This window comes from Neofelis nebulosa, chromosome 14, assembly GCF_028018385.1.
Source record: "Neofelis nebulosa isolate mNeoNeb1 chromosome 14, mNeoNeb1.pri, whole genome shotgun sequence".
In the NCBI taxonomy this organism is placed as follows: Eukaryota; Metazoa; Chordata; class Mammalia; order Carnivora; family Felidae; genus Neofelis; species Neofelis nebulosa.
The window spans coordinates 80,084,168-80,111,328 of record NC_080795.1 but is presented as its reverse complement, the minus strand read 5'-3'; the positions used below and the strand labels follow the sequence as shown (position 1 = coordinate 80,111,328).

Below are 27,161 nucleotides of genomic sequence, written 5' to 3'. Positions count from 1 at the left end.
ACTGACCTTTTGGGCTCAACACCAGCTTACCATGAAACTAAGTTTTTAAATTAATGTTTGAGACACACGCCCTATGACAGGCGTCTATTTTTATATTTGTTTTGCCAGAGATTATAAGGTTTTTGTGAAGGAAGACCGACCACGTCTTGTCATTTCTGCGTCCTTAGTGCTTGGTGCTCTGTGGTTGAATCCGTGAACAGATAACCTCTGATTTGAACACATGCCAAGCATAGTCGATTGGATGTGAGATTTGAAATAATCACGTTGAAATTTACATGAGATTGGCACAGGTTACGAAGTGTATATTGTGTCCACTGCTCAGTATCAGCCTTACTTTATTGCTAGGCGATCAAGGCCTGAGAGAAGAGCAGGCTGTGTGGAGTAAGAGTGGAGGTTACTGCACCGCCAGTGTGAGTTTTCTCTCCGCTTTGAATTCTGCTTTTCTGTTCCCGTGTTTTGTGGAGGGCACTGAAGGTTCACTCCGTAGCGGTCTCTCCTGGGGCCACTCACCCAATTCCATAGTCTGTGGGAAGGAGATGGTATTGTCTCTCCAGATTCATCCTGTTTCCGGAGCAGAGCCTCCCACCCGTCACGCGGGTTCCGTTTCTCAAGTCTTCTCTGCTTATTTTTATATAGCACTGCTCGGTGCCTCGGGTCACCACCGGCTGCCGTGCGTTGTCACGTAGGCTTTGTGCTGTATATTGTTATCTAATGCTGCATGTTAGCATATAGTACTGCTTGGTAATTTTTCAGAGACTTGCGAAGGATGGTTTTGAGATCGTTCACGTTTTCCTTCAGAGTCGAATGACTTACGCTCAGGGTAAGAGGTGGGCTTTTCATGCAGATATCTTGCTGAGTGCTCATGCCACGTATCAGGCCGCGGGCAGGGCCCTTGGGAGACCTGGTCCCTGCCGTGGTCAGTGCTGTGGGTGCACGAGATGTTGCAGGGTCCCCGTGGAGAGTCCAGGAAGGCTTTCCGGAGAGACAAAGGCTTAACTGAGAATAGAAGGAAGAGTGGGAGTGCACCCGGCCCACTGGTGGTTATTGAAGGTAGTGTGCCGGCTCTCCGCGTGAGGCATAGGTCTCCAGAATTCATTTGAGCTCTGAGACACTCAGCCCACCGTCAAGCCTACAGCCCTGAGGTCACTCAGGGAGGAGGCCGACAGGAGTGAGGACTGTCGTCCTCCTCTTGTGCAAGAAGCTGCCCGCTTTAGGGTTTGCTCTCGCATCAGGCCTTTTAATGGTGACTTTCTGTCTCTTGGCCTGAATCGGGAAATAATTGTTTAGAGAATTTTCCCCAAAGTGCTTCAAGTATCAGATGCTTGCTGTTCTTTCTGACACACTGATTCTTTTTGTCTTAAAAAGTGGCTTTTATTTTTATGTGGTTTAAAAGTAATATGTGCTTTTTAATAAAAAGTTAGGAAGCACAAAGAATAAAATAAAAATTGCCACTAGAAGGTAGCCCAGAGATCGTGGCCAGAATGAAAAAATAACGAAATATTTCAAGCGTATGAAATGTTACAGGGAGTGTTAGGCCTTCCTAGAATGTCCACCGTCCACGTTTCGCCACGTTTGCTCATAGCTATTTTGAGAAGAAATAAAATGCTGACATGTTTCGCCTGGAGCCAGTAGCCATCCTCTGGTTTCTGTGCCTGCTCTCTGGCCCACTGCCTCTGTTCTGCATGGAGATCATTGCGCGCTTTTGCTCCAGATCTGGGCCTAGATGCGCTCCGTGTTGCTGGAGTGTCTGCTTCTGGGGGCTCTCTAGAGACACAGTGAGGAAAAGCATGCGCGTGTGCACGCAGACATGTACTCACAGATACACCTGCATGCACACATCTGCATACACGCGCACACCCGTGCCCATATGCACATGTGTGCACGATACACGTACAGACTGCGTCAGCCCTGACTTCAGGGTGGTGCCGTCGGCTCTCGCCAGTCTCCACGGGGCCCTGTCCTGCCTTCCTCCTTCCCACGCCTTGTCCTTTCCGTCAGCGTGAGAACTGGGGCCCCGGCACCGTTGTGCTGGCTCAGTGGCTCAGTCTGTAGCGTGTCTGGGTCTGGTAGGTTCAGGGCCACGTAGACCGCGGCACCGCGGAAGACAAGCCCCAGAAAGGTCCTGGGCCTCTCCTTCGTGCGTGTCCTCGCCTGGGGAGCAGTCTTTACCTGTCGTTCATCAGCTCGACTGCCATGCGGTCGATGTTTCTGTTCTCTTAGTTAATGGTGTTTTTGTATTTTATTTTCTAATATTTTTTGTTTGTTGCTGGATTATAGAAATACCTTTGCTTTTTTTCACACTGACTTTGTGCCTTTGCTAAATGCACTTGTTAGTTCAAGGTTCCTTGTGGTTTCCACAGGGCTTTTTATGTTTATAGTTTTGGTTTTTGTGAGTAAACTGATTGCGTGCCTTTAGTTTCTTTTTCTTGCCTCTTGCACCGGGTAGGACCTCTGTTACAGCGCCGAGGAGAAGTGCTGAGCACTGACATCCCTGTGCTGTTGACGGTTGTGGGCGGCTCCCCGAAGCCGAGGAATCTGTCTTGTTCCCTGTGGAGCACAGCCTGGCACATGGTGACATGACTTGATCATTCAGTGAGGGAAGTTAATGGATGATCGTATTTCCATCCTTTGTTTTTTTTCTCTGTGTTCACATATTTTATTTTTTTCCATTACGTTTACATTCCAACTCGGTAAAGCAACAGAAAGCAGGGCTAACATCGAGATGGAATTGTCCAGGCACCCACAGTGCTGCCCATTTCCAGGTTGTTTGTGTCACGTGCACGTCGAGACCGAGCCTGTGGCTCTCTGTGGACCTTCACGCAGGCCAGGCATTGCCGTCCTCCTCCTCGTGGCCTGGGCCTGTGGGCGGGTGGACGCCCTGCGTCTCGGGGGACCCGTGAGGCAGCGGTGCTTTGTGCTGTGTCCCATGTTGCTACTGCTTGTTTTAGGGGCTCCTCACCAGCGGCGTGGACTTCGAGTCTCTCCCCGCGGCGCTCTCCCTTCCGGCGGAGTCTGGTCTTTACCCAGTGACTCTCGTTGGGGTCCCACAGACGACTGGGATGATTACTGTGAACGGTAAGGAGACTTGCTTTCTGAGTTCAGCTCGAGCAGGGCTGCCGAAGCCCCTGTCCTGCCCCACGGAGGCCCGTCACTGGTCCCTGGTGTCGGTCCCAGTCCAGGGGTGATGGCCGGATCACGTTGCCTGGGGCTGCGACATGGAGAGGAACGGTTTTGAGTGCCCGGGATGCAGTCGGCCCTCAGCGCTGTTACAGCGGGAGGGGTCCGACTCCGTGTCTGGCCTCCTCGCCCTCCTGTCACCGTTCTGTGTGGCCCATCTCCTCCGGTGGGTCTGCAGACGTGTCTGTGGGCTCCCCTCTGCCATCGGGCCCTCCTGCCACACCTCGTCAAGGGTCCGTGTAGACACACAGAGTCCACTGTCCCCCTCTCTGTTGGTGTTGTGACCCGCCGTGTGCGGGGGTTGTCCCTGCTGACCCAGTTTGGTCTGCCGTTGCTGCTGGGCCCACCCGCCCTCGTGGGCGTCCTCCTCCGGCTTCTGTCAGGCACCCCGTCTGCTCCCCTTCACACTCAGTGCCCTGCAGATGCTGCTTCTACACGACCCCCCGTGGTGTTCCTAAGGGCCAGGCTCTGTCCTTCCCTCCCCCCTTCCCCCATCTGCCCTCTTCCCCCCCCCCCCCCCCCCCCCCGCCCCCATCGGGGTACCTCTAGGCAGTCTCTGTCCTCTCAGTGACTTCTCGGCTTCAGGGCTCATCCATATGCTGCTGATTCCCAGGCCGGGGCTCCGTCCAGACCCCTTTCCTGAACCTGCATAGTCAACCACTGACCGGCTGGCACCTTGGTTGCCTTATCTCGGTGAGGGCGTCACCATCCTGCTGGGTGCCTGAAGCGGGTCCTCCGATGCTGCCTTGCCCCCTGCCGCCTCTCACCAGCCCCACCCCTGCCCCTGCCCTACTGACGGGAACCTCAGTGCTCCTGTCCGCCTCTGCAGGCCCTCAGAGACAGAAGGAGACCTTCCTACAGGGTTTGTCACAAAACCGACGGGCTCATCTTTCTCTGTCATGTCTTGGTGGCTGGTGAGCCCACTTGCCACACTGCTGTCAAGTGGCCTTTCCGCAGTGCCCATCTGCCCGTGTCATCTCTTAACCATGAGTCTTAGCACCTTCCCCATACCTGTCCCATCTGGGCTGGACTCCGTAACGTGGCTTCGGAGCTCCCCCGTGTGATCCGGGCCCGTGGCGCCTCGTGCCCCTCCCCTCCCCTCCCCTCCCCCTGAGCTACGCGTCCCTCCCATAGGCTTTCTGAGCCTCGGCCTGTGCTTTTCCTTCTGCTGCTGCTTCCGGACTTGCCTGGCCCTGTGCCTCTCTCAGTTCTTGGCTCACATTTCCTCTCCCCTTGGGGATTGTGCTCAGCTTCTCCGTGCTGGGTCAGGTGTGCTGCCAGGCTCTCCTACCGCACCCGCGTGTGACTCTCCAGGCCAGTGGTTGCAACTGCTCACTGGGCTCGTCCGTCTTGCTGGTCCCTGACACGCGGTGGGTCTTCAGTAGATACTTAGTGACTGAAACGGGGACAGTTCTGGGGAAGGGCGATGTCTGCGGGGGGTGAGGTGGGTTAGGCTATGTGGCAGCAAGTGCCAGGAGGGGCCAAGCACGTGACTGGCCGAACATGGGGGAGAAGGCCCAGAAGGGGAGCGTGGGCCGAGAAGGGCTTTCTTTCTCCTACTGAGGGACCCTGAGCTTTGAAGGCCAAAGGGGAATTATGTGAGTGGATGGGGTGGGGAGTAGGGGGCTTCCAGGCAGAAAGAACAAGTGGTCCAGAGACCTGCGTGTGTTGGGGAACCAGGGGCGGCTTCGAGGACCTGGCCCAAAGCAGAGGGGTGACGAGGCCGTGAAGGGAGGGAGACAGAGGACAGACCTGGAAGGGCCTTGTAAATCATGCCACGGGATGCTGGTTTTCTCCCGTGGGCCGCATTCGATCTGAGGAGAGATACAGCCAGGCGGGCATTCCAGAGGGACCCCAGGCTGCTGCGTGCAATGTGGGCTGGAGATGGGCAGGAGGCAGGGAGACCGACTGTGAAGTTGTTGGCATAATCCAGGGATGAAATGACAAAGGTAGGGCCGCAGCCGTGACCGGGGAGTGGGGCGAAGGAGACGGATGGCAGAGGAAATAATTAGGACTGAGGGGCTAACCAATAACCGATAACCGGTGGATGAGGACTCAGAGCCCTGGTAGCACAGCTCTTGTTGGTACAGACTGGTTGTGTTCTTTTTGGCGCACCTGCTGTGCAAAGTGGGGAGGGCTGACTGTGTACTCTCAGAAATATGATTAGACACGGCAGGATTGGTCATCAGGTTTTGAATTCCTTTGTAGTCATTTTCAGCAACAGGTAAGAAAGGGAAAATGACTGATTTTAATTAAGAAGTGGAAAACAAAGTTTGCTTAGGCAAAACCACGTTATATCGGGTTTTATTTATTTATTTTAAAAATGTTTTAATGTTTATTTATTTTTTGAGAGAGAGAGAGAGACAGACAGAGTGTGAGCAGGGGAGGGGCAGAGAGAGAGAGAGAGAGAGAGAGGGAGACACAGAATCCGAAGCAGGCTCCAGGCTCTGAGCTGTCGGCACAGAGCCCGACGCGGGGCTTGAACTCACAAGCTGTGAGATCATGACCTGAGCCGAAGTCAGCCGCTTAACTGACAGAGCCACCCAGGCGCCCCTATATCGGGTTTTATAGAAAGAAGAACATGCAGGGGCGTTACACCAGATGTGGGTTTCTGGGGAGGAAAATGTTTGCAGGCTAAATTAAAGAAGGCTTTTAAGTGACCTATTTCCAAAGGAAGGAAGTGTGGGTGCCGTGATGGGTAACTTTGAGTCGCCAGAGCAGTTTTTTTTTTTTTTAATTTTTTTAATGTTTTTATCTATTTTTGAGAGAGAGAGAGAGAGAGAAAGTGGGGGAGGGTCAGAGAGAGAGGGAGATACAGAATCCAAAGCAGGCTCCAGGCTCCGAGCTGTCAGCACAGAGCCCGACGCAGGGCTCGAACTCGCGAACCGCGAGATCGTGACCTGAGCCAAAGTCGGACGCTTGACCGACTGAGCCACCCAGGTGCCCCAAGTCGCCAGAGCAGTTTAACGCTGGCAGAAGGTGAAGGACACGGCTATCGGGCCAACAGCTGTCTTCTCTGATTAGTATCCATTCCGTTAATGTGAAGGCACAGAGCATTTAGCCCATGGGCATGGTTTAATTTTGTTATACGGTGAATATTGTTTATAATAATTCTCTCTCGAAATTTCAAAAGCCATTTTAAAGCTTTCTTAAGTAATTTCAAGTGCTTGTCTAAGCAGTGGAGGTTTTTTTGTTGTTTTTGGCATGAGAAACTCGCTAATCTTAGATTACGGTGTTTGCACACATCCAGCAGGCTTGTCATATCGTGTAGCAGTCATAGTCACCATAGTTGGCTCTTGAACTTCGATCTGTCCCCGGAAGATGTCGGATCATTTTCCAGATACTTATTCAGTCACATTATGTCCTGCAAAGGAACGCTAGCTATCACTATCTTAGAGACGGGCAGATTTGAAAAGCAAATCGTGAGAGCGGTGAGACCTGGTCTTAAGTTGACTTAGTTGACAAAGACCCACATGTGCTTTTGCTGCGACCCAGTTGGCCCCGTGGGTAGGAATGCGGGGACTGTCACTCCTCTGCGTGCGTCACCCAGGGTTTCAGGCTGAGCTGCGGGTGGGACCAGCGGGGTGAGGGCTGACCGGACACAGGTCTGGGGCTGGGGGCCGTGCTCCTCCCTGCTGGAGTCTGCCTTTAGGCGTGGGCCCGAGGCTGGAGGCCTGTCCAGGGGCTGTGAAGCTCTTCATTTCGCTTCCCAGGTTACCATACCACGGTCTTCGGCGTCTTCAGTGACTGTCTGCTGGACAACCTCCCGGGAGTGAAGACCAGTGGCTCCACGGTGGAGGTCATTCCCGCCCTGCCCAGGCTGCAGATCAGCACCTCACTGCCCAGGTAGGGCGCAGGCATCTGCCTTCTGATAAGAAAGGGTGCACAGAGTAGTTGGGAGGAGACATTTCTTTTCTTTTTTTTTCTTAAATTTCTTTAGTGTTTATTTATTTTTGAGAGAGAGAGAGAGAGAGAGAGAGAGTGAGAGAGAGAGAGCCAGCACATGAACGAGGGAGGGGCAGAGAGAGAGAGAGGGAGACACAGAATCCGAAGCAGGCCCCAGGCTCTGAGCTGTCAGCACAGAGCCTGACGCGGGGCTTGAACCCGCAAACCGTGATATCATGACCTGAGCAGAAGTCAGATGCTCAACCCACTGAGCCACCCAGGTGCCTCTGTAGTAGACATTTTTAATGGTACCAAGAATCTGAGTTAATATATGATTCTTAGGATCAAAATATGGGTTGGGGAGAGTGGATGGCTCTGTTGGTTGAGCATCCAACTTCAGCTCAGGTCATGATCTTGCAGTTTGTGAGTTTGAGCCCCATGTCGGGCTCTGTGCTGACAGCTCAGAGCCTGGAGCCTGTTTCGGATTCTGTGTCTCCCTCTCTCTTTGACCCTTCCCCTTTCATGCTCTGTCTCTCTCTGTCTCAAAAAAATAAATAAACGTTAAAAAAAAATATGGGTGAAGGGTTTCTTCAAGGTAACCAGTAGGCAATATGCTTTGCTTAAAGTGAAGTGCAACACGGTTGAAATGTTTCTTACCACGAACGGAACAAAATGTGAAATTAGCCTTTGTAATCTTTTTTTTTTTTTTTTGTGAAAGACAGTTAACTTTTACCTTATAAAAAGTAGAAAAGTAGCCTTGTGGGAAGGCATGAAGAAAAAAGGGAAATATATCTCCGAAGTCCCAGAGACAGTTACTGTGAATGCTTTCTGGTTTTTCTTTCCATCGCTTATCTACCCTCTTTTTGCAAATGTATGTTTGAATATTGAGATGATGTCACATTATGTGAGTATCATTTATTATTTTTTGCATAGCCATATAACACGCTAAAAAATTTCTATTTTAATTGCTTCAAAATGTACATCATAAAGATACTCAGTTTGGATAATGGAAATGGTTTAAAACAGGTTGGTTGTCAGTGACAGTTCTATTACTCAGTAAATTTGCTAAAATGATTGGATTATATACTCAAAACAAGTGAATTTCATTGTATGTAACACCTCAGTTAAAAAAAATGAATTCTGTTGGTTTTAGTGTGGAGCACATGATTTCAGATGACTATTCTTTAAATGAGGGTTGCTTCTAATTAATCTAACATCAGTATCCTTGTGACTGAGTTAACACATTCACTCCCACATGTTTTTTTGATGCCTGCCATGTGATCTGGGCCTAGTCTATAGGACTAGCAAGTAATCAGAAATGCCCTCGACCTGGGCCTTGCCTGTTGTAGGAGCTCATGTCCGGAGGGGAGCCAGACTCACCGTAGTCAAGTTTGCTAAGTGCTCCTTAACCTGAAGACTCCCATTCATGGTTCAGGAAGGCATCATGTCACAGATATGATGTTTAAATTGGGCCTTACAAGATTCACACAAGTTGGCCAGATGATCAAGCAAGAAAAAAATATGCCCAGAAAAGGGGACATGTCTGACTGCTATCCTCTTCCTGCCACGGCTCACCCAGGACTCAGCCCCTTTCTGGCCCCGGCTCTGTCACATGGAACCCCGTACTCAGGGACAGTCGGCTCCTGTGTCGGCCAGGCCCTGTGGCCTCGCTAAGGTTCTGCTTTCTCCCACCTTCTTTTTCTATGGTCCCAGAGGGGCTGGTATCCTCTCTGTTTGAGAGGCGAAGTAAGTAGTCTCGCTGTGTTTTAGTTTTTCTGTATACGTCCTCTGCAATTTCAAGTTGACTACAACAGCTTTTGCACTTAAGAAGGACTGCAGATTAAAATCTGGAAAGAAGTAGGGGCGCCTGGGTGGCGCAGTCGGTTAAGCGTCCGACTTCAGCCAGGTCACGATCTCGCGGTCCGTGAGTTCGAGCCCCGCGTCGGGCTCTGGGCTGATGGCTCGGAGCCTGGAGCCTGTTTCCGATTCTGTGTCTCCCTCTCTCTCTGCCCCTCCCCCGTTCATGCTCTGTCTCTCTCTGTCCCAAAAATAAATAAAAAACGTTGAAAAAAAAATTAAAAAAATAAATAAATAAAATCTGGAAAGAAGTTGTTTATAGTGAGGATAGGACTCCTCTCCCTTCCTTGACGGAGAAAGTTTATTTCTTGACTCATGAGTAACTTTAAAGGTGTAAAATGTGAACTAATTCACCTTGATTCATTATGCTGTTATTTTCTGCAAATGTGGTTTGGATATAGAAGCTCCTCTCTCAGAGCCTGGGGCAGGAGGCCCCCAGGAAGGGCAGGGCTGGCTCGGTATGCCCAGCTTGTTTAAACCCCGTCTCCTCCCTTGGATGCCAGGGGGGTGAGACCAGTACTGTCTGGCATATTCCTTGCCATCTTTTTTGGAGCAGTGTGGGGATATGAAGCTGTCTTGTGGCATGTAGAATGGGACTTGGGTCTGACCCTGGTCCTTTGTCCTGTGGCCGGGAGCAGAGTTAGAAAGACCTGGCCGGCGGGGAGGCTGTTGGTCACTTGCTGGGTGGGGGTGGTGTGGCCCGGAGTCTTTGTCCATTTCTGGGTCAGTTCAGTATATGGTGTAGACTCATGGGCTTTCTGTGGAAATCCTTCAGGCGTAAGGAGGAAGAGAGTGGGGGGCCACGTGGGCTCTTGGGACCCCAGGAAAGAATGTTCACCCTTTCCTCCAGTGACCACCCCCTTTCTTTTGCGGCCAGTCTTCTCCAGAGCATTGTATGTGCTTTTGAACCTGAGGTTGTGGCGCAGCCTTCGGGCTGCGTGCTGGCCTGCGCTCCCACGAGGCCTGGGCCTCACCTGGCTACGCAGAGGATGCCATGTGGCCCGAGGACGCCGCCCAGCTGCCCTGTGTCCCCTTAGGCACTTGCAGGGATTGGTTGTTGTTTGTACCTGTGACATGGAGTCTCTTGTACGTACTCACCACTCCAGTCCCCATGGTATCCGTCGGGACAGTCCTGTTTTCTTCTTCAGTCTATGGGTTTTCCCAAGACAATTGTGAGCATGAGATTTAAAAATTTCATTTTAGAGAGTGACGGTTCACAGATCATTTGAATTAATTCACTGTGTCTTGTAGGCCTCACCATAATCCAGTAGTTAAGTGTTTTTATGCTACACGTGCGCACACATGCACACACACACAAAACGCTGAGGCCGAGTGGAAACCCCAGATGCGTCTGCGTGTGGATGGCCCTCCGCATGTGGCGCTCACCCTCCCCTCCTGATAGCTCAGATTGAGTTCCATGTTGAAAGCCGGGCTTCGCCACTTCCTGCTTCTGGAACGTGTTAAGTCTGGGGATGTGAATATTCTGAGATGCCGTTGTTTTTCTTTACTTTGATTCTTTCTTTTAAAAAATCCCTGTAATTCTTACTGCTATTTCAGATCTGCCCATTCCTTGCAACCCTCCTCTGGTGATGAAATCTCTACTAATGTGTCCGTCCAGCTTTACAACGGGGAGGCTCAGCAACTCGTCATCCAGTTGGAAAATATTGGGACGGAGCCACTGGAGACACTGGAAGTCACCTCCAGACTTCTCACCACCAAAGGTGGGTTCGACCCCAGAAATGTTTGTCTTGTCTTTTTGCCAAAGAGACACTTTGAACAACCGGTGCTCAGAAACTGTAAAAGCTTCTTACTCTTTTAATTTGCTGCCATCGTGAAATGGGTGTGTGAAGGGCACACAAAGGAATGAAGACTGCTCCTTCGTCCCTAGTGCTCTTCACATGTACCAGATCCTCAGGAAGGACGCTCTTGAATGGATGGAGAGAAACGTTAGCGGCTCAGACGTGGCGCCATTGGGATCCATCCGCCCAGCCCCAGGTTTTCCGTGGGTTCAGGCGTAGAGCCCGTGCGCTCCCTCTTGAAGGCAGGCGCTCCGCTTCCTGTCCCAGGACACATGAGCTGGGCGGGGCGGGTCACAAGACCTGTGTTGAGAGTTTGGCCTCTCTGTTTACTAGCTATTTGTCCTTTACACGCCTCGCTTCCTTCCTGGGTAGGTAGGGGAGGTGGCCCCTGCCACGTGAGGTTCTGAGAGGTAAGCAAGTAGCGTGTGGTGGCGAACTGAGTGTATTACAGGTTATGAGTGGCATTGATCAAGGCGGAGGGTGTCGTGTAGGAGGGAGGCAAGGGCAGAGAAAAGCCGGTCATTTACTAAAGTCAGAGAAATCATATGGGCCAGTGAGAGCTGTTTCCCTCTGTTGAGGGAAAATGTGGGGTGTGCACGTGCGGTTGATGTAGGGGTGAGGCGAGCCAGGTGCAGGGCGGGAGCTTGAGTTTCTGGACGTGCCATCCACGTGCTACTCCCCCGCAGAGGGCTCCCTCCGCAGGCTCATGACACTGTAGTGGGAAAACTCAAGTGAAGTAAGTGTTTAGTAGAGGTAGGTCCTCACGCCATCTTGTAGTTCCAGTTGGAGGGAAGGTCCAGGAAGAGTTGGGGAGAATTTGTCCCGGAAACAGTTATGCCACGACAGAGGGAATTTGCATTGTGTCAAAAGGGTTAATGTGAGCCTGTCCCACTGGGAGGGTAATGTGGGGGCGAGTGCCAGTGCGTCTCACGTTCCTTGTTTCTCCCACTGCTTCTGATGCACGGGGGAAATGAGGCCTGTGGCTGCCTGTCTTATCTTGCCTGTCGTCCCCGTCTATACCTCTCCTCACTGGGAAACGCTGCCTGTGCTCAAATGTTGCCTGTTCCCTTACTGGCTCTGTATTACCTTTGGGCAAGTAATTTAACCTCCCTTGGATTTTCCCCCTTCTGTGAGAGGACACTAATAACAGCACCTGCATCACAGGGTCATAATGAGAATGAAATGAGATCAGATGCGCAAAGTGCTTGGAAACGTGCCTGGCATGTTGTTAGCCTCAGGCTCGTTAGCTGTTATTATTCCTGCCATCTCTGCCACCGTCACCATCATCACCGTTGTCTCTACCAACACACCGCCACCACCATTACTGTCTCCGCCGTCTCCACCGCCGCCGCCGTCGCCGCCGCCATCCCCACTGCCGCCATCCCCACTGTGACCGTCATCATCACCACAATTGCTGCCCCCATCAGCAACAGTGCCGCCACCCCTCCTGCCACCCTTGTTGCCGCCACCGTCACTACCCCACCACCATCGCCATTCGTTTTCCTTGTCGTGGAACACTCTACTGTGAACGCGTCACACGTTAGGACTGAGCCCGTTTGGGCGGTTTCCATCTGGGGGCATCTGAGAATAGTGCTGCTCTGAGTGTTTCGGCACGTGTGTCGGTGGACCTCTGCAGGTGTTTCCGTTGAGTGTACCTCCAGGAGTAGAATGCCGGGGGTGGGGGTGTACGTGTATTCAGCATTCGAGCCAGATACTTTTCCAAGGTGGCCGCATGGGTTCACACCGTCGCTGTGTGAGTCCCGGTGCTCAAGTCCCCACTGGTACTCGGTGTTTGTAGTCATTTTATCCGTGCTGGTGCTGAGGGTGGGGTGTAACTGTATGACACTGGGGTTTTAGTTTGCATTTGTCTGATGAGCAGTGATGTTGAATGCCTTTCCTATGGTTTTGGATGTTCAGATCCTTTTTTGTACAAGTGCTTTGTCCGTTTTTCCCATTGAGTGTTCTTCCTTCTCTCTCTCTGTCTCTGTCTCCCTCTGTCTACCCCTGTCTCCTGACTTGTAAGACTTGTGTATGTTCTCAGTATGAGTTTTTTGTTGGGAATACGTGTGAATGTCTTCTTCCGTGTGGTTGCCTGTATGTTCTCTTAGTGTTGTTTGGGTGCATACAAGTTACTTATTTTACTACAGGTTCACTAATATTTTTTCTTCTGTGCTCATGGCTCTTTGTGTTTCATTTAAAACATTTTTGTACACTTTTAGCCTATGGGGAGCTGTGCTGATCCTCCCTTGGGCTCATCCTTTCTCTCCCCGATTTTTGGTAGCAAGTGCATATGGGTTATTACGTAGAAAGTGCCTCTCTGACACAAAATACCTTTATCTGGTGTTGCGAATGTCACTAATTGGTGAGAGGGTGTGGTCGATGTTGGAACAAGGGAACTAATAGCAAAGGGCTGATGATTACAGAGCCGATAACCATGGTGAAGCACATCCTGTAATTTACCTTGTGTCATAGCTTAGCAACTGGAAAGCATCTCTTCCTGTTCTCAGAGAGACCCACGTGGAAATCGTTACGAACTTGCTGCCTCTTTCTGAAGCAGGAATCCTCCTGTTTGTCCCCTTTGGAAATCCTCCAACAACTTCCTGTTGTCCTGGTCCCCAGTCACAGAGGCCTGCGCATGGGGCCTCTGCCCACGCTTCAGCTTCATCTTTGGCCGCCTCTCCCCTTAAACTCTAATCACATGGGTTGTTGGGAACTAACTTCAGTTTCTTGGACATCCGTGCGGTCTCTTGCACTTTAGGGTAAACTGTCTTCTCTCCCTAGAGCTCAACTTGCTAACTTCTGCTCCTGCCTCCATTACCTCCATTACCAACACATCTCATCTGGGTTTCTGCTTAGTGGTCACTCTGGGAGTACCCTCCTGGCCTGGGCCGTTGGGTCCCTGCCTTTGTTGTCTCAGAGTGCCCCAGGATGCCTATGCAGGCACCCTTGCCCTACCCAGCCAGTTGCTGGTTCCTGGCTCTGTCTCAAGTCTCCCAGAGGCAGGGATGATTGCCCTTTGATTTCCACGCCTCGTGCCTAGTAGGTGCTTAGTGCTGAGGGGTTGTGGACGGAAAGGGCTTTCTCATTTACAGAACAAGACTGATAGGAGTGTGCCTGTCTCGCTTGCTGGGTGATGGGGGGGGGGATAGATGTGCGTGCATCACTTTGATGTTTCTAATGAGTTGTGTGGGTCGCCTTAGATACACAGCTTCATGTGAGTTCCAGCCTCTCCTCCTTTGCTTGGATCCTTCTCCTCCTGTGGAGACCTTCAGCTGCTTCTTAGCCGAGCACTGCCTTTCTGCAGTCCAGCTTTTGTCCCCCTGTCTGGGCTACCCTGCCCTTTGGTGTTCTTCTGCTTTTGAGCTCCTGTGGAACTTACTCTTTGTGTCAGCTATGCCCCCACCCCCCAGTGTTTTATTATGAGAAGGTGCAGACACACAGAGGAGCTGAGAGAATTTTAGAGCAGACACTGTACCACCATCCAGGTTCTGTAATTAACGTTTTCCTACATTTGATTGATCACGTATCTACCCAGCCTCCTATCCATATCCATTAACCCATCTTATTCTTTCGGGTGGTTCAGAGTAAGTCACAGATTGCAGTGCATTTTACCCATTAATACTTCAGGATGCACATCACTAATTAGAGTTCAAAGTTTACTTTTTTTTGGTAAAATGTATATGCAGTGAAATGTGTAAATATGTTTTTTTTTTTTTATTATTTTTGAGAGAGAGAGAGAGAGAGAGAGAGAGCACAAGAGCGAGTGTTGAGCGGGGGAGGGCCGGGGAGGGAGACACAGAATCCGAAGCAGGCTCCAGGCTCGGAGCTGTCAGCCCAGAGCCCGATGCGGGGCTCAAACTCATGAACGTGAGATCATGACCTGAGCTGAAGTCAGATGCTTAACTGACTGAGCCACTCAGTGAGGTGCCCCAGTGAAATGTACACGTCTTAAATTATGATTGATGAGTTTGGACAAACACACGTGTCCAGCCCAAGCTCTTACCAAGATCTATCTTAGAATATTTTTATTGTGCAGAAGGTCCCGTCGCTCCCTTTCCAGCCAATCTTGGCTCACCCCAGAGTGGGCATATTTATCGGGTGGGCTCTCAGTATTTACCGATAGTGATGCAGACAGTTGGAAACAGTCATGGGGATTGGACAGAATTCCAAGGTGAAGCCCGTGGAGGTGGGCACATCCCATGTTCCACCAATCACCCCTCACCCCAGTTCCCAAACTGAGTTCCCGTGGCCACCGTGCCCACACCTCCCTGTCCTTCTTGCCGTGTCACTTTCCCATGCAGCCCCTCCCCGACTCTCAGCTCTAGGGTCATAGGACAGTGTCATTACCCCTACTGCATGGATGGGGATAGCGAAGGCGCCAGAGGTTAAATGATCTGTCTGAGGCCACAGGACAGGTCACGAGGACTGCAGGTCCCTCCCTCTCAGCTCTGGGACCTTTACCCTTCATCACGAGACTGGGAGCCTCGGAGCCACAGTATAGAGCGTGGCAGGCCTATTTCCCAACAGCACGTTTACACGTGAGGAAGGAAAGCTTCGGTCTCTTAAAATTCTCATTCCCAGTTACAGTACATTCACCTCTGGAATTAAACTCATAAAAACAAACAATCTGCTTCTAAAATATAAGAGGGAATAATTTTGGTCACTTCCTTTCCGCGGTTCCAAAAAGCTTTCTGTGTTAATAGATGATCTCATATACCGGAGAAGAGGGAAAGTGTCTTAAACTGGGGACCTGAGGCATTGAGTGGGGCAGGCAGCAGAGTCCGGGCGACAGTCTGGGTGACATTTCAGCCCCCTGGGCTCAGCCTCTTTAAGGGCCTCGTAAACGTAAGCGTCTCCTCCGTGGGAATCTTCCACATGGAATTGATGCTTCCTTCTCTGGGCTCCATACCACTTTCTTTGTGCTGCCGCTGGCTGCCGTGTACCTCAATGGTAACCCGGACTCTTACGCTGTAGCGCCTACCACCTGCCAGGTGCGTGGTCCTCGGGCAGTGTTTCCTTCCTCAACGATCACGACACACGTAAGAGGTCTGGCTGGCCTGTTCTCTCACTGCCGCGTCCCAGTGCCCAAGAACTAAGAGCGATGCTCGTCACATGGCAGGCACTCAATAAGAGCGGGGTCAGCACCGCTGTGCCGGGCTGTCACGAGGCTGAAATGTTCGTGCAGGACACGGAGAGGTCCTAGGACGGTTCTGAGCACAAAAGTGTCTGCCTCGTGCTTGCTCCAAGAATACTGATCGTTCTCAGTGTGTCCTGTGTGCGGAGGCCGTGCAGGCCCCATGTTCTCTTTCCTCCTGTTCCTGACGCCCTTAAAGCACCCAGAGTCGTGTCAGGGGCCCTGACAACTTGGACACGTCCTCTCTCCCCTCTGGACAAACCCCCTTTGCTTCAGGTAAAGAAGAATTGTTTTTTTCCTCCTCCATCTTCCTTGCTTTCCTGTCTTGTTTTAATCCCTAATCTACAAACCTGTCTTTAAAATCCTTTTGCATTTAGGGTCCATGATATTAGGAGTCACACAGACCTTTTGGGTCCCCTCAGGAGTCTAAACTATAGTTTCGGCCCTCACGGGGTGAGTGTGTCCCACGATCGGAAGTGCCTGACGTGGAGATGAGCAGTTATAACCCAGCGCCAGCAGACAAGGGTTACCTGCCAGTGTCATGTAAATTTTAATTATAACACGTTTGCAAGCAAGTCTTTATGTGTAGGTTGTTAAAGGTGAACACTTCTGCCTGTACTTAAATAACCATGGATTTTGTTATAATTAAGCCCAAATTAAAAAGAATTGATTGTATTTGCCTCTTTTTTTTTTTTTTTTCTTAATGCCTATTTTTGAGAGACAGAGATACTTTTGAATGGAAGAAAGGCAGAGAGAGGGGGAGACACAGAATCCAAAGCAGGCTCCGGGCTCTGAGTTGTCAGCACAGAGCCCGATGTGGGGCTTGAGCCCACAAACCGTGAGATCATGACCTGCGCTGAGGTCAGTTAGCCGACTGAGCCACCCAGGCGCCCTGGTTGTATTTGCCTTTTAACAATCTTCCTAGATACGTTTGTGTGTACAAACCCAAACATATGCATACACATACATAAATACACACACACACCCCTTGATGTCTTTCTTCTTCTAGCATCATTTCTTTGACAGAAAGCGATGACTCCATGTTGCTGTGACTAAAAACTCGTAAGTGTTTTGGTGGAAGAGCCTCTGCTGCTTCCTGTTCTCCTGAAGAGTGTGGTCTTGTCTGCAGCTGGAAGCAAACGTGAATGGGCCTCAGCAGTAGCAATTTCTGCATTACTGTCAATGTGAAATAGCCAGTTTCACTGGACTGCGTGAAACTCGACTCTAGCATTAGAATAATGACTGTTATTTCTGAAACTAAATTCCACAGGGGGAAAAATTAGGGACAGAAGCTATGCTCCTGATTTATGTTTATCTGGTTATTCCTTGCAGCGTATCGTCACATGGGAGTTTTTTTTGGGTCAAACTTGAGAATATTTTTTATTGAGTTGTAAATGACCTACTGTATTATGTTAGTTTCAGGCGTCTAATAACATAGGGCTTTGATGTTTTCATACATCATGAAATGATCGTCGTAGGTCCGGTTACAACCTGTCCCCATGCAGAGCTGTGGCCGCGTTATTGACTACTCCCTCGGCTGTACGTCACATCCCTGTGACTCATTTATTCCACAACTGGAAGTTGGTACCTCCTCACCCCCTCACCTATTTTGCCCATCGCCCCACCCCCTCCTCTGGCCACTGCCAGTTGGTTCTGTGTGTTTGTGAGCGTTTTTCTGTTTTGTTTTCTTTATTCATTTGTCCTGTTTTATAGAGTCCACATACGAGTGAAATCATAGGATACTTGTCTTTTTCTGACTTACCTCACTGGGCATGACGCCCTCTAGGCCGTGCGCGTTGTCGTGGACGACAGGATCTCATCTTTCTTCGGGGGAGTGGGACCCCATCGTAGGGTACTGCATCTCCTCTCTTCGTTCCGCTGTCCACGCACACGGGGCTGCTTCGATACCACGGCTGTTGTAGTTGACGTAGTTGAACTTCCTCGGAGTCGCTATTCAGATACAAACGCGGTGGTTGTTTGTCAGCGGAGGGCGAATTAGCTGTGCTGGGTGAGCGGGTTTGCCTGCTGTTTGAATATGTCACTCCTAAGCCGTGGGACTAAAGAGAAACCAGCAGGGCGCTCAGAGCTGTTGTTCCGTATTCCCCGCGCTTCGGAACTCAATTCTGAGTACGACTTGCAACGTTCTTTCCTTACCCGCCGCCTTTGTGGGTGGGGGCACAGACCCGGGCGGCAGGTGTCCGATCTGTCCGGAGCCACGCTGCTGTTGGCCCGTGTGTTTAGCCTCCGGTTCCTGCGAACTTTCCTTCCCCTTCCTTCTTGCTGTGGCCCCTGGGCTCTGTCACAGTAGGCTGTGTAGCATGGCCTCTCCTCGGCCTCGGGGAGGGAAGGGTGGGTCTTGGTGTCCGACGGATTGGGCTTCCGGCCCCCGATCCATTAGTTATGAGCTGCAGGACGAGTCCTGAGCAAGCGTGAGCGTTCCAGCCTGGGCTGTCCCCGGGTGCCGGGCTCCCTCCTGGGTGGCGATTCAGGAACACGCAGTGAACCCTCTGGCGCACTGAGCACGGCGCCTGGCAGGTGGCAGGTGCTGAGAAACTACTGGGTTCCCTTCCCTGGAAGTGGGGAATGAATCGGCTTCCTGCTTCCCATTTTCCACGTCTGTCCGCCAGGGCCTGGGAAACCAGGGCGTCAGAGTTGTTAAGTTCGACTCTAAATAAGCAAACTCAGGCCCCACTCAGGGAGGACGGACGCCTTTGTTTCAGTTGCCTGGGCTGACCTCGTGGCTTTCAGAAGCCATCTTTGCTTTCTCCTTGTTCTCAGATTTTTCCTGAAATGGTGAGATGTAACAAAAGATGGACGAGCGCGTTCCTGCCTTAAAACTGTAGTAACTCAGGACTGGAAACCGCCTAGTGGGGTCCGCGTAAGTGCTGTCACGCGGGGAACGAAGCCAGACAGGGGAGAGAAGCAGGGGCGGCTCTGGAGTGAGGGGTCGCTGGCTCCTCTCTTCTCAGTCACAGATGGGAACCTGTTGCCGTGCACTTCTCAGGACCCGAGGGGTTCTGTGATGAGGTGGCGTGCCATGCAAAGTTACGGTAAGAGTTACCCTCCCCGCCAGGGTCTATGACTTTTTGGCCTGGCCTGTTTCCGAGTTGCTTATGTTATACTATGTTTATTTTTAAACATGGAAACACAGGGCAAAGTTTTAAAAAGAAATCTTGGAGAAGTGGTTTCTCACTTCCTGCGTTGTGAAAGCCTGGCGTGTCTCGGGAATGGGAGAAAGGACTAGGTTTCTCGATGCCTCCTTCCGTGGTCGTGCCAAGCCCCACTTGCGTACCTGGGTGTGGACGCAGGTGGAAGGGAGCCGGGAACAGGCTGCTGTGGCCGGCAGTGGGTTGGGAGGCCGGTGAGGAGCCCCCCGGATCCGGCTCTCGTCAGTGTAGACTTAGCCAGTACGATTGCCGTTACGGTTGTTGCACTGGATGCACTCGGGTTCCATTCTGGCTCTGCCCCTTCCCGGAGCAATGGCCTGGGCTGCGGTGCGCAGTTCCGTGACGGTCTGACCCGCCTACTGGGTAGAGGACTATGCTGTCCCTCCGGGTGTTGGCACATGTGCGCCTCACATCACGAGGGGCCGGCACTCAGTAGCTCTTCCCGACGGCTGTCGTCATTGTCTTCATGCCACCTGTGGTGTTACCTGTAAAGGTGTCTGTTCTTGTCTCACTTTTACTGAACATCTTTTTTACGGAGCTGTCGTAGGCTCTGTTTCTTAGCCCGGCATTCAGAGAAACTCACCATCTGTCTTGCTGCCCGCCGCCTTTCCTTTTTGCACACACACTTGTGTCATACCCAGCTTGTTTCCGGCCCTGTGCTTGGGGATCAGGACAGCAGTGACCCCCCCCACCCCCACCCCCACCCTCCTGGGGCTGAGGTGGGGGGGAACCTGGACTGTGGCATGTGCGCTGTGGGCCACGAGGCGGCGGGAAGGTCCCCTTTCCGTTTTCTTTCCCACCGTTGATCCTCTGCTCGCTCATTTGTCCTCGTGTCGACCGGTTGTCTGTCCTTTTGCTCAAGTCTTCAACAAGCCTTACCGGGCACCTGCTACTGGTGGCTGTTGTGTCGGGCACTGGAACACCCAGGAGTCAGCCCCGAGTCCCCGTCCTCTGCATTGCAGAGTGTGCTTCCACTTGGATGTTTCCAGAGCTTTGCTGACTCTCAGGGGTCCTGTGTGCATCTCACATCCCATCCATCGTCCACACACCAGCCCCCACGCCACCTCCCGAAAGCTTTCCCGATCCCTCCGATGGAATTATGCTGCTCCTCCTTTACGTCGTCTTGCTTACACGCGGTTACAATGACACTCACTTCACTTGGCTTTGTGTTACTCAACAATCAGACATTTATATCACGTCTATATACACTCACCACTCCGGGCCCAAGAATAAAACATGCACCCCGTCCTGAAGGAGCTCACGGTTCCGTGTGGGGCGTCAGGCGTGTTCGCTGAGCGGAATTGGATTCCAACACGCACCTTGTATTATTGCTGCTACCTTTGAGTAGCCGCAGTGAGTGGGCTGACCGGTGCTCCTCCCAGGAAGACACTGAGGTTCACGAATGTCTAGCGCTCGTTCGGCTCCGTGTCCCCTCGCGTGCACGATTGCGGTGGCATTCCCGTACGGGTCGGCCTTTTGCACAGTTGTAGGGTCCCGATGGAGAAGTGTGCAGAATTCATCGGGAGATCTAGCGGAGTGCCTCTGATCACTCCTGCGGGGCCTGGTGTGTTCGGCCCCTGGGAGCACAGGCAGGAAGTACACAAGCAGGACGGGGAAGGAAGAGGAAGTGAGTGTCTGGCCCTGCACTTCAGGAACTTCAGAACATCACGTTCCCGACTGGTTGTTGGGGGCCAGTGGTATTTCACGCTGACAGCCCATAGTGACCAGGCACTCTGCTGCCCGCTTCAGCGGGGCTCAGGCTCCCCCAGGAAGTGCAGACACCAAGCAGTGCTGGTGCACACAGTTGAAACCAGGAAGAGAGTACATATATATTTTTTTAATGATTATTTATTTTTGAGAGAGAGAGAGAGAGAGAGAGAGAGGGAGCGAGAGCATGCGTGAGTGAGTAGGGGAGGGGCAGAGAGAGACAGAGATACAGAATCTGAAAAAGGCTCCAGGCTCTGAGCTGTCAGCACAGAGCCTGACGTGGGGCTCAAACTCACAAACCATGAGATCGTGACCTGAGCTGAAAGTCTGATGCTTAACTGACTGAGCCACCCAGGCGCCCCTCAAAAATTTTTTAAAAAATTTGGTTTTATTTTGAGAGAGAAAGAGCATGAGCCAGGGAGGGGCAGAGGGAGACGGAGACACAGAATCCAAAGGAGGCTCCAGGCTCTGAGCTGTCAGCACAGAACCCGACGCGGGGCTTGAACTCACAAATCCGTGAGATCCTGACCTGAGCCGAAGTCAGACACTTAACTGACTGAGACTAGGTGCCCCAAAAGTACGTTTTGAACACGGAAGTCAGCACTCTTTCATGAGTCTGCCATCAGGACTGAATAGGTCGGCGTATGACGGGTGGTGGACTCCTGGCCATGCCCACCCGTATGGCCTTGAGCAGCTTGTCTGCAAGGGGACGGTAGCAGGACATGTTCCGAGGGTCGTGGTGTGGGTTCAGTGACAGCTTGGCCTGGCGCCTGCCTTGCGGAAGCTGTCCTTAAACGTCAGCCACCTGGCGGGGCTGTTCAGGGGACAGCACCTAGCATGCAGTAGGTGTCTGGTGTCGTCCTGGGTTGTGTCTGTGGGCGCCCCCCAGCCCAGGTGGGATCACAGTCGATGCTGCTCCTCTAATTTCGCGTCTCTGTGACAAACCACTGCCTCCGGGTCTGTGACACTTCCAGCCTTCCGTGTACTGCAGCCAAGACCATGGGGAGCCCCGAGGATATCTCACAGCTCATTTGGGCAGAGTTGATCTCTCAGTTGAAACACGTCGAGAAATGAAAAGTCATCTGAACAGCCAAGAAGGGTGCTGTAGATACCGGGTTTAGTTTAGTTTCCGCCCTCCCACCCTGGTTACAAATTCCCGCTAGACTGGACTGCTGGCTGAGAGAATCCATTCTTTTGCACAAATCTGGGACCTCAGCAGGCCCCCTTTCCAGTTCACGCTACCGGGACAGTGGATGCTGTTCAGTTTTTTGTGGCCCCAATTTGGGCAGTGCATTGATGGAGCAGTTTTGAATCTGGTCTGTGGGTGATGGTATTATAAACTTTTAAGAAATTTTCAGATTGAGAAGAATCTCTTCTGTCATCTGCTCTGAGCTCCTGGGGGTTTCTCCTCTGCCCCCCACACTTGTTCCTTCCTATAGTCAGAGATTGGCATGTGTCCCTTTACAGGCAGGGACCACTTCTCACCTCCTTCCCCCTGAACCCAGCACCGTGGCTGCCCTGGGGACAGTCAGTGGCCGTGTGGTGAGTGTTCCCTGGAGGAATGAAGTGGGCAGGGTAGGATGTGAGAAGCAAACATTAACAGAGGGCGCTCTGCGGTTCCCAGACTTTCACATAAATCATCCAGGCCGCCTGTGTGCCGAGGCCAAGGGGCCTCATGGTGTCTTCATGCCGACTCTGGTGTTCTCTCCCCTGCTGAAGAGGCATCTTGGGATGACAGAGGACAGCTGTCAGGGGGCAGTGCTGGTCCCGACGCACACGACCTGTTACATTCTATTTTCTGCCATCTCTTTTCAAGGTCCTCTATCCCATCACTGTAGTGATGCTTTCGTTGTACATACTCTGCACTCTGGTTGTGAAGCTGGGTGGGTTAATGTTCCAGAAAAGCAGTGAGAGGCAGAACGTATAGTGGGAAGAGCCTGCTGTTTGCTGGTCCTGGCCCCGACTCTTGGTTCTTTGACCTCTAAAAGAGCTGTGTGACAGTGGGTAAGTCGCTTAAGCTCTCTGAGTTGCAGTTGCCTGTCTGATAACATGGGAACAACATAGCTATGGTCTGAAGTTAGAAGATAGTACTTAATAGATGGTTATGTCAATTACTATTATTAAAAAGGAATTCTAGGGTAGAAATTTGTCTTGTTCCCAGGCTTTCCCGTCTGCCCTGCAGAGCAAGTTGGCGTGGGGAGTGGAAAGGACAGGCCGAGCTTACCGAATTAGTTTGGACCAGCTTCTCCTGAGCCCCTCAAGTTCTTTTTGGGCACTTGGCTGCCTGCCAGCCTGCACAGCTGCAGCAGACTTAAACCCCTGCTCCAGAGAAGTTTATCCAGCTGGCAGAGTTGAGTCTGGGGACTCAGTGACACACGTGCTCCAGGTGATTGCTGTCCTTGTCATCAATTCACATTACTGTCTGGCCCTGATAGAGGGCACTGCAGAAAGCCGCCTGGTTGGCTCAGAGCCCCACCTCGCTCTCGGCTGGGCCTCGGTCCTCAGCGTGGACTCACAGGCCAGATTCACAGGGCTTCTCCCCACATGACACCGGAGCGGCACGGGCTGGGGCGGATTTAGACACAAGAGTCCGTTGTTAACATGTGCATCCGCGTGTGTGTCTGTTTGTGAAAGTGTAATATATTACTTCATTGTAGAAAGTCCAGGAAATGAAAAGCTTGAAAAGTCGTCCCAGTACTCAGAGAGCACCAACATTAGCTTACAGGTTTGCTTTCTTCTTTTTTTCCATGTGAACATTTTTATGCAGGGAAATCAAAGCATACATTCGCTCCTGTAATCTGCTTGTCTCGTGTCGCTTTCTTCCCGTCTGTTTTAAGTCTGAATCTGAAACGTCTTGGAATACATTTGTCCGTTTCACATCGAACGCTTCCTGAGTGCCCCCCCGCCTGCCCGGCGCTGTTCCTCCTGAGTGGGAAGGATGTTGATGGCACCTGACACCGCTGTGCTCTTGCTGAGTGCCAAGCACAGGGCCGGAAACTCCACGCACAGCTCCGCGGAGGGGCGCTGGGGTGGTCCAGCGGGACTAGCTAACATGGAGGGCTGTGTTTAAGGCAGACCTTGTTCTCGTTGCTTTACTTTCATTAGCTCATTTCTTCTCCATGACAACCCATTTTATAGACAAGCACACTGAGGCATGTGGAAGTTTGGTGGCTTACCCAAGGATACGCAGCTAGAGCCAGGAGTTGAAGCGGGAGTTGACCCTGGCATTCTTAACCAGCATGGTGCCCTGCTTCTCAAGGGAGCGGAGAGCCTCAAGGCAAGGTCTGGCCCGTCTTCCAGTTGTTGACTGGTTGGTGGAAGAGTGAGCTGCTTGATGCAGGGGGTGATCTAACAGAGGTGGGCACTCGGAACCCAGAGGAGCCGAGTGGGATGGGAAAGTATTGCAGGAAGGGAGCCTTTGAGTCCGGTTGTGAGGGACGAATGAGATTTCAGGAGATCTCGGGGGAGGAGCAGTGTGTGTGTGGATGTGTACCTAGGGCTTAGGGGGTGAGGCCAGGCCGCTCCTGCCAGGGCACGTCCGTGCCTTCGGGGCCTCATACTCTGGGTCAGCTGGAGTGTGCCGCAGAGCCCTCGCCCAGTTCCTGCCCGTGCCTGGGAAACCTTGGGCCCGAAGGGACCTTCGGGCGGTGCGGCCTTTGCAGGGCCTCAGTATGTTGGCTCGTAGTGGCGTTTCACACTAAGGTTGGTCAGTCCTGCTTGGCCGTTTAGAGAAGTCAGCGTGCACTTCGGTACCCCTGGGGCTTTGGGACCTGGCCTTCCGGCACGTACAGCCCACGTGAGCTTCTGTCCTGGCTGCACGTAGCCCGGCATTATGATGCCCCTTCTGTTCCGAAATAGTTTACTGGGTTGGAAGGTAGAGCCGTAGAGTATAGTAATCAGGCAAACTCGTATTTATAGAATGTGAGTTACTAGGTCGTTGAGAGCATTTGGGTCCTTTTACTGGTTTGGGAGCAGAGGCAGCAACTTCTCTGCAGTTGGGTGCTGGCGTGCTCAGGGAGCACACCCGGCGTGAGTTCTGGGGCTGCCGTTCAGACCAGGGGCCAGGTCAGCTGGGGAAACTCCATCGGTATTTCCCAGAGGCGGCTGCCGCCCCGCGGCCACAGGCAGAGGAGTGACCAGCAAACACGGAGGGTCTGTTGTGCGGGTGGCCGTGCAGGGAGACACGGCAGGGCCGCTGGATGTCCTACACACGCAGGGCTGTGCCGGCACATACGTGACGAGCCTGGGCCAGCCACACGGGTTCCCGCTCTGTCTTTTTTCTTTTTTTAAAAATTTTTATTTTTTTGGGTGGGGGGAGAGATAGAGAGAGAGGGAGTAAGCGAGCGCCTGAGTACACGCCATTAGGGGAGGGGCAGAGAGAGAAAATGTTAAGCAGGCTCCATGCTCAGTGTGACCCTGGGTTCGTGACCTGAGCTGAAATCAAGAGTTGGGTGCTCCAGCGACTGAGCCGCCCAGACGCCCCATCCCACCCTCTTTTTAACCTGCCTGACCTCTCCCCGCCTCCCAAGCCGTGTCTGCAGAGCAGTCTCTCCGGGGGTCGTATCTGTGGCGTGTGGGCACGTCCCCCAGTGCCCTGCCTGTGGGGACTCTGCCCCATGTTGTGGTTGGTCTTACGACCCGAGAGCCCTTGTCCCTCCTACCCTTCCTCTGTCCTTCTGAACGAACGCGGTCGTTCGGACGGGGCCTCGGAAAGCCCTGTGAGCCCGCGGAAGTGGCCGCTGTGCAGCTCGTGCACTGACCACCTGTCGTGTGCCAGGCCTTGCTCTCACTAGCCGAGTGACCTTGACCAAGCACGCCTGCCTTGGTTTGCAGCGGGGAGGATGGCTGTGGTGGGCATGGAGACGTAACCTGTGTGTGGAGCGTCTGACACCCCCGAGGCGTGAGTGAGTGCTGCGTCGACAAGCGGATGCGGCCTCTGAGCGCCTTGCGTGGACACCACCCGACCTGCTCCTCTTTGTTAGTGTCCGCCTCCGAGGGTCCGCTGGGAATAAATGTGGTCTGGGAGGTGCGATGTGGCCAGAGTGTGGCCGACTCGCTGGGGGGCGGGGGGGGGGGGCGGGCCTTGACCGAGGGCACCAGGTGACCTGTGTTCGCAGCCTGGGTTGGCCTTGGGCTCTGCAGTCAGCGAGCCCTGCATGTCTGTTTTCTTCATTGTGGGTCTCAGTCAGGCTCCCCGTCTTCTACTCACTTCCTGTTTGGGTGACTTCTGGGTCCTAAGAGCAGAACCTTATGTTTGTGCCTTGAGGTGCCTCCATGCAGGAAGTGAATGGATATGATGGCTCTGGAACCATTTGGACGCTCTGGGTTTCAACCAGGGACACGTTACCTAATCTCTGTAAGTCCTGGCTGCCTTATTCTGACAGGACATTTCTCACCAATAAGTGGTTTCTAGAAGGGGAGACGGGAAGGTGGCCCAGAAGTGGGAAGGGCAGCAAGTCGCTTCTGCCTCTGGGACTGCAGGGTCTGTGGGAGGAGGGACAGGAGCAGAGCCAGGGGGCTGGGCCCTGAGGTGACAACCCTAGCAGGGCCTTCCTGGTGGACAGAGGAGGGGCCTGTTTTAATGATCTCCCATCACCTGGTCGGTGAGGAGAGGTTCCTGCCCTAGTGTTATGGGGACGGCCGAGCACATGACACCTGGGACGGGGCAGACGTAATGGCATTTTCTAGTCACACATACAGCCTGGATGAGGGGATAGCGTGAGCACGTGGGGCCACGTGGGGCTGTGGGAGATGGGCTCTGTGGTCACAAGGGGGCGGGCGCCGTTGGAGCCTGTGGGGGATATCGTTGACCTGTTTGAGTAAGGCCATGTGCTGGAGGGAGCTGAAACCCGCCACATAGCAGGGCGGTGGGACGCGGGGTGTGGGGGCAGCTGCTGGTGAGGCCGGTCCAAGCCCCTCCCCTCCCATTTCCACCAGATGCCGAGGTAGCGTGTGACTTTGGGCCTTGATTTTAGGCCTGAAGCAGGGGTCGTCTGGCAGGCGTGGGAGCCGCGAAGTGACACGGCTGCTTCCAAATGGCACTAACGTCCCCTGCCCCCCCCCCCCCCCCCGCCTCCTTCCTGTCTCCCTTCCTCCCCCTCCGTGCATTGTAGCCCCAACGTTTATAGTGCTTCACACACACTGCTCTGCTTGATCTCCAGAGCAGCCCTGCGATGTGGGAGTTGTCACCCCCCTTGTCCACGCGAGGACACCTTGGCTTGATGGAGTCATTGCCCTCTATCTGTTCCAGTTAGTCAGAGACGGAGGCATTGGACCTGAGGCCACGTGACCTGGGCCTCAGGTCCGCAGGAGAGTGAGAGGCCCCTCTGCAGGCCTGTGCCGGGCTTGGCACCCAGGCCCGTATGTCCGACTCTGACCTCTTGTTTCCTGCGAGGCTCTCCTACTGACTGTGCTTCTCCCACTCAACATGGATGC

General features: G+C 52.7%; 1 protein-coding gene across 6 annotated transcripts in view; it reads left to right on the top strand.

Moving 5' to 3' along the window:
- The window catches only part of TRAPPC9 (trafficking protein particle complex subunit 9), a 572,152-nt gene that overhangs the window by 134,510 nt on the left and 410,481 nt on the right, over positions 1 to 27,161 (top strand). For all 6 annotated transcript variants that reach the window (XM_058699183.1, XM_058699185.1, XM_058699186.1 and 3 more), the window contains 3 exons: positions 2,949 to 3,075; positions 6,891 to 7,023; positions 10,477 to 10,640. In XM_058699183.1, the coding sequence (XP_058555166.1) occupies positions 2,949 to 3,075; positions 6,891 to 7,023; positions 10,477 to 10,640 (424 nt within the window). The remainder of the gene's footprint in view (positions 1 to 2,948; positions 3,076 to 6,890; positions 7,024 to 10,476; positions 10,641 to 27,161) is intronic.